Below are 7,301 nucleotides of genomic sequence, written 5' to 3' on the forward strand. Positions count from 1 at the left end.
GGGGTAATGTTGGTAAAATTATATGAGATCAAGTCAAGCAACCACACTCAAAATTTGCCTCCTGTGCCATGCAACTCAAAACAGAATAATAAAGCCTGACATACAATCTGTCTTTCACTGTAACATATTTAAGGAAAATTGGGAAATTCAATAAGCTTGCAAGATAGTGCTGCATATTTGCGCCACATTTCTAGCCAGCCAGATCAAAGCCTGAGTCAGACCTTCAGACAAATGGGCTCCTTGCTGCCTGCTAAGCAGCAGCACAAAACACTGTCCCAACTAAAACACTGGAGCTGAATGGTGTAAATAAACCTTTATCTTTGAGGGGCCAATAACTATTTCCCCATTTGTGTGGCCCTCTCCGATCAATATCAGCTCGAGTGCACTCAGTCCTAAGAATAACCCGCATTAGTCATTGTTTTAGATAGCAGGACAACGACTCCAGTCACAACGACCTTTTCAGTGACACATGCTCCGACAAGCCACAGACGGAGCCCTCTCAGGGGCCGCTGTTTGTTATCAGCCAGTCTGAAACTAAACGGAGCCATCAGGCAGCACAGCACTTCACTAGAGTCAACATTCTGGATGAGCAGACATTCAGGATGGGTCATTTCCGATTTGTCAGCTGCATGGGTACATCACTCATGAATCATGCTAGTAAATCTAGCAACAGAACTATCATTACCACTAAATATCCCCCTTGTTCTCATGCACACTAACAGTCAAACACAACAATGTGACGTGGCAGTCTCACCTGTCCTGTGTGCCAACAGAGCCCTGTTTGTCATTCTTGCTACAGAAGTCTGGGGAGCTCTGCAGGTAGACAAGCTCGTTCTCCCTCACCGGCCTGATGTCAATGTCTTTGGGTACCAGCTGCTTGCGTGTCCCTGTGGGCCGGTGAACCACTTTGGTGGCAGACAGGTACTTTGTCTTCAGGTCCATGGCAATCTCCCTCAGGTCTTGCAGGCCTCTCCAGCAGGTCCTTATAGAGCAGGAGCCGGACACACCATGACATTTACACTTCATCACCAGCGCCTCTTTCAATACCTGGACAAGATGACAGAGGGGGGTTAGATAGTGCTCACTCTTTGTGGGATACAGATAAGATACAGTACAAGCCAGGAATACAAATGTACACAAATGTAATACATTTACAATTTAAACTGTTAAAAAGCGTAAGAAATAACAGTTAAAATATGGCCATATTGCTTACTTGTCTCCCGACTTCACTGTTGTGTAGGTGCATCAGTTTGTTGGCATGGGAACCCGCACGCTTCATCTTCATGGGAGCGTCAGAAAACTTTGTGCCCATCATCAAACCGTAATGCAGGTTGTCAGCGCAGCCACCCCAGCGATAGCCGGGCTCTAGGATCTCCGCAGGAATAGGACCACACGAGCAGATCCGCAAATCTCCAGAAGTGCACGCCCGTGCTATGGTGTGGCTGATGGTTGCTGCGGACAAGGCGTAGACAAATGCTGCCTCTCTCGTTCCTGTCAGATAAGATAAGAACATATAGGAAACCCAAATGATATTGGTAAAAAGGAAGACAAAACAAAAAGGTTTTTTAGGCCGAGGCAAACTGACAATGCAAACACCAAAGCCATTCAATGACCTTTTTCTCTAGCGGTAAGTGAGTTTATTAGGGCTGTAACCAGACATTATTTTAATTATCAGTCCTTTTCTCGACTAATCAAGTAATCTTTTGGTCTCCTAAATGTCAGAATATTGTGAATGTTCCTGTCACAATTTCCTGAAGCTTAAGGTGATGTTGTCAGACCAACAGTGTAACTCAGGTTTCCTAACACACAAGACAAAGAACTAGTTGATGTTTGGCCTTTTTGCTTAAAAAATTCATTGACTAATCATTCAGCTCTAGCAGTTATTAGCAGAAATTTAAAATATGATATAATATTTACGAAATATACTACCAGTTCAGTGTGAGTATTTTGTCTGATTTTGTTTAAGTTTAGTGACATTGGTCTGTTTCTGATATATTGGATGTCTGCATTCTACATTCTGGTTGTCAGAAGCTGCGAGATTAGACATACTTTTAAGACAGGCAGACTGGCCTATCATTTGCCATAATGTATGTCAAAGTGTAAGTGAAGCATGTAGCGGTCAGCTTGATTGATGTTTGGTTTACTACATGGAATTCCAATAATGACAAGTTATATAACAGCAAGTTTAAAAAACGAACCAAAACATCTATAGAAAAGCCTTAAACCACTTCTGCTGTATAATCAACTTCTCCGCTATCCATATGTCCTATTTCTCTGTCAGCTTTCTACTGTCTCAGTGAAAAAACTGAACGTAAGTGCACAAAATGAAACTATCAAACACAGTCCATCACTGCTCCGGCTGTAATGCAGAGTGAGCACTGATGTGATTGGGGCTGATGTGCATACACAGAAAGCACATATGTTGAAGGCCGGGGAGCAATTGGAAGTAAGGGAAGAAATCATGTATGACCGTGGGCTGGTTAGATCAAAGCCATCCCTGGACAGAGATGAGCCATTTCCTGTTCAGAGCAGACTGTTCATTTGGCAAATGGCAGCCATGTCCTTTCTGGGGAACGTTGCACACAGTACTCCCCCACCCACAACCCAGCCACTGTCTCTGGTTGACTCAAGGTCCTTTTGGCAATACAAACAGCTCAGTCAGACTGCAACGCAAGTCAGATAATGCTGTGGATTTTGGAAATAACATAATAATAATAAGCCAGTTATTTTATCATACAGAATGTATACATGTTGTGGAGGTGGTGGTGAAAGCTCCTCAGGAATGAATAGTGGAATAATTTGGCTGGCAGCAAAAAAAAGTGGAAAGATGAGCCAACATATCATTTTAAAACTAGAAATCACTTTTGAAAAGGACATAATTCTGTATTAGAGTTCTCTCGATAGCCGTCATGTTCATACATACAGACAAATCTACTGTGGCGTCTGAGCACAGACACCATTAAAATGCTGAGGATCATTTCACCAGTTACTATAAACTGAACTGCAATACATGCCGCACTTAATGACCCTGGTTTGAGATATTTATTGAAGGTCAAGCGTGACCATAAACATCAGACTCTTGTGGGTAAAAAAATAAAAAGTTGGAGCTGCTCTTTGGAAACAACGCTGTCATTCCAAAATGTTTATAACCATACCTCGGTCGAGGTCTGGCCGATACTTCGGGGCATCAACTGGGATGTCAATGGAGGAGCAGTTCCAGCGCATATCAGAAAAGGTCTTCTGGCATGTTTTCTTGACTTCGCGGGCAGCTTGGATAATGGTTTGCATGAGCTCCAGGTTGCTGCGGCACAGCTGAGCTTGGGAGGACACCATGCCGGGCAGCAGCTTACAGTGTTGGGTATGGTTGATGTGTAAAGATGCAGGAGTGTGTGATAGCGCTCTGTAAACACAGACAAGAGGTATTGCTCAGTATGCAGTCAACAAAATAAATTCTCTTAATTGTGGTGGTGATGACAACAATGTGACGATTGCCTAATTACATTTTTTGTTTTATGAGTTGTGAAATTATCACGTTTATGGCAATAACAACGCATGCTGGGAGTTTTAGTTACAGTGGTGTGTTAGCGATTTGAGGTTCTTGTGTACACACATTTCAAGCCTCTGAGACAGATCAGCTTTGAACAAACAATTGAAAAATCCAAACAGATAATGCTTCAGGCAGGGAAATATTTTGGCACGCATTGCAGAAAAGAACTATCTTATCACACGAAAATCCCAAAGGAGAGTCAGCTGCAGATTCATAAAATATAAGTGACACGTTCTTGGCACGGGGATTTTCTTTTGTTAAAGCAAAGAAGAGGCCAAAAAATATAAAAACCCCAGTAAATTCTGATCCACAGTCAGATGAAAAGCGACATAGATCCCTCACAATTTGCATTTTCCACCACAGGAAGCGTCATCCTCTGTGGCCTCAGTTTGACATGAGTCATCTGTTTAGAGGCTATTAAAAGGTGCACACATTTGAGTTAAACAGTTTAAATTTATTGAGGATTAACTTAATAGAGAAACCACAGGCGGAGCAGGTTAGGTCTGATCTCTGCTTAATGTGTCTTGCACTCTGCTGAGAGTTCGTGAGAACCAGGCAGCACCTTGGCCTGTTTTGCATTAGGGGCCATGGGGCCGCCACTCTGTGCCCAATGATAAGCTGTGACTCCAGTGGGCTCGTGGTAACCCGGCACTCGCAGGTGTTTACAGCCGCATCTGTTCTGCATTGCACCGCTGTGCATTATCAAGACTTCTCGCTTAGATTTAGCAGATGCCATCCCAGCCCTGATGGGCACATCTGCTTATGTCTTCCCACTGTGAGCATTACCACCGCTCACTCTGATAAGAAGCCATGGATATTTTTGGTAAAGCCAAAGCGAAAGCTGTGTTTTCACAGTGATCAGACATAAGGCGCAGGGATAAAACTCAGATAAAGAAACACAGAACAGAACATGCAAATTGTGGGGAAAACCTCACAGGGTTTATAAGAATACCAAACCAAACCATCCAAAACATTCAATTGAAACATAAATAAATTCAAAAAATAGCAACTTGAGCATTTTATGGACTTTCCAAAATTATTGCGAAAATTATTGTTTACTTTTACAGTACCATAAAAACAGTGTGGTGCTCAGTGCGAGCAATCAACATTTATAGCATCAGTTTCCTTCTACGATACGCTATTTTACACTGATTGAGGCCTGACTAGACTACACACAGTACGCAGTGACGTCACTGGCACTGTCTGCGCCACCGCGACGCCTCGTCATCTTTATCTTATTTTCTATTCTTATCTTCGTATTATTATACAACAGGGGGGACATTTGATCTGAGATCTTGAAACTAAAGTACTGATGGCGTCTCCTTTTACATTTAAGTTAATCAAACAAAGAGGTTTCCATTCATAACCTGAAGAGCTGCCAGCTAATCTACTGTCCCCTTCATCAGATACACATGTACCAGAACATTCCGCCTCTCCCCTGATCAGGAGCAACTCAAGGAATGTTGGGGCCCATTTCTAAGCTGCCATGGGCCCTCCACTCCATAAAACACAGAAACATGCAGCAAAGAGCCACACAATACTGTGTAACTTCATGACGTCATCTATTTTGACATTGTTTGAATGTAAAGCAGTGTAGAGATGGTGACAGGCCTACAGAATGAGATGGCGGCACTCCGGAGAATACTTACAGCCATTTGATGCCGGAGCAGACCTGAGACAGCAGCAGAGCCGTGAGCACACCAAGAGGCAGGACATGAGAGCTGCTCCTCATGGTTGGACCGTGGCTCCAGTTCACACAGGACACAAATACAAAGGGCTGTTGGGCTTCTTGGCTTAGACTCAAAAGTCAACTCTCATGGCAGGGCTCCTCCTTATTTATAACCCTGTAATAAATAATGTAAATATTATCAAGGACTTGGCCATGCCACAGTTGTAACATTTTAGGTATTTTATCGTAGAAGCATACTGTGAAAGTCTTTGTGCGAGCTCTGAAACCTTAAAATGTAAAAAACTGATCAAATCTAATAAGAGTAAAATCTGATAAAGCAATGAAAGAATAACCTGCTACAGGAATATTATTTTACTTCTGTCAGCAATCTCAAGTATCATGCACACAGAAAAGAATGGAAATGAGCAGAATTGTGCTTTGCAAGAAATCCTTTCTAGACACCAGTTCACTAACACTGCTGAAAGCGTTCAAGCACACAAAGAGACATAAAGACATTTCATTGTGCTTCAGCTTCTTCCTACATGCAAATAAACGAAACAGCATATGTAATTGCAATGAACTTTAAAACAAAGAAATCTTATTATGTACATTTTCATAAAGTACTACTAAACTAGTGCTGTATTTTCTTTGCTTGTCCACCACCTATGGTATTTTTGTAATATACAACAATAGAGAGATGAGAGGTAGCTGGCTGTTGTAGGCCTATTGAGGATCTCACTGTTTGATGGGATTAAAATGGACGATTTAGGTTGGCATTCAAACAACGAGGGCCTATTTCCTGGGATTACCGAGCTCTTTGGTTTGTTTTACTCTCTGTAATTCAGTTTGGTGTCAGCTCCGCTTCACCACTAAAAATGTGAAGACTTGTGAGTGGAGACGGTAGCGGGCCGCCAGCTCAGATGAGCGCAGTAATGTGCGGCGAGCGGCCGGCGCAGCGCATCGGGAGCGTTATCTGAAGCGCTCCGAGCTGGCGATAACACATCTCTTTGAAGAGAGCTTAAAGTGGGCGCGTTAAAACAGCAGGTAGCTGATAATGGGCCTTATTAAAGCGGCAGATCCTGCTCGTCGCTCATTGGCCCAGAGGCGTTCGAAACTGAGTGAAATCACTGATATTAATTATTTAAATGAGCCAACTGAAACCGGTGTGTGTTGACCTACTGCTTTTCAAACCCTACCTGTAGGCTCAATAATAAAACATGTAGCCTGCCATACAGTGCTGCAGATGAATGATCGGGTATTTCCTGAGCAGTCGCAGTCTCTGTCGGCCGTTTGGCGTCAAATCTGTTTTAAGAAGTCGCGGCCTGACGTGGATTAACTGTTTAAATTTACATTTGGCCAAAGTGGGCTAAAAAGCAGCTTCTGTTTCCCCCGGGAGATAAGGGCTGATAGCCCGCTGTGTCCCTCATCGAGCCCAGATAAGCAGGGCAGGGCAGTGGGCTATTAATCACATTTCCTAGCGATCAGAGGGAAGGGTGAGGGTCTTTTATTCACTAATAATGCTGTTTGCCAGTCTGCCTGTGGAGACTTCATGAGGAGAGATTCTACACATTACTCTACCGACAAAGGTCTTAAGAGGCAGGATGCACTTCTTTTACATTTAATTAAAGTACAATAAATCTTCCAAAACAGCGGAATAACGGCTGGTAAATACAATTTCCCCCAGTTTAAACCAATCTGTGTCACAATACTAAAGCCACTTTTTCAGAAGATGCCTCCGCTACAGACAAAGTGGCGACAAACAAAGCATTCAACTTTATATTCACTCAGTAAACCCAGACGTTAGAGCTATCCTCTGCGCACAAAGACTCTCACCAGCTGCGGCACACACAACTACTTCTCCTCCAGCTCACCTTTGCGGCGCTCAGCTCTCACTGTTCAACAAAACAACACAAGGAAGAAAAATCTTCTAAAGTCCGCAGGTCGGAGTATCCTTTCACAGTCTGTCCGAGTCGGTATCAGCCGGACGCAGCAGTAAAATCCAGCATGGGGTGGTAGAATAGCTCCGGACAGGTACGCATGGTGTGTATCAGAGCGGTGTCGGTGAGTGTGTGTGTGAGTGGGACA

The 7,301-nt window shown here is 43.3% G+C and overlaps 1 protein-coding gene across 1 annotated transcript in view; it reads right to left on the reverse strand.

The window, feature by feature from the left end:
* The window catches only part of wnt11 (wingless-type MMTV integration site family, member 11), a 9,508-nt gene extending 2,207 nt beyond the window's left edge, over window positions 1–7,301 (reverse strand). Inside the window, exons 1-5 of the mRNA XM_035666727.1 lie at window positions 7,088–7,301; window positions 5,197–5,391; window positions 3,156–3,400; window positions 1,214–1,491; window positions 755–1,047 (exon numbers count right to left, since the gene is read on the reverse strand). Coding sequence (XP_035522620.1) covers window positions 755–1,047; window positions 1,214–1,491; window positions 3,156–3,400; window positions 5,197–5,279 — 899 coding nt within the window. The 5' untranslated portion in view covers window positions 5,280–5,391; window positions 7,088–7,301. The remainder of the gene's footprint in view (window positions 1–754; window positions 1,048–1,213; window positions 1,492–3,155; window positions 3,401–5,196; window positions 5,392–7,087) is intronic.

The sequence above is a fragment of the Morone saxatilis genome, unplaced genomic scaffold (assembly GCF_004916995.1).
Source record: "Morone saxatilis isolate NCDOM2014 unplaced genomic scaffold, NCSU_SB_2.0 Contig20, whole genome shotgun sequence".
Taxonomy (NCBI): Eukaryota; Metazoa; Chordata; class Actinopteri; family Moronidae; genus Morone; species Morone saxatilis.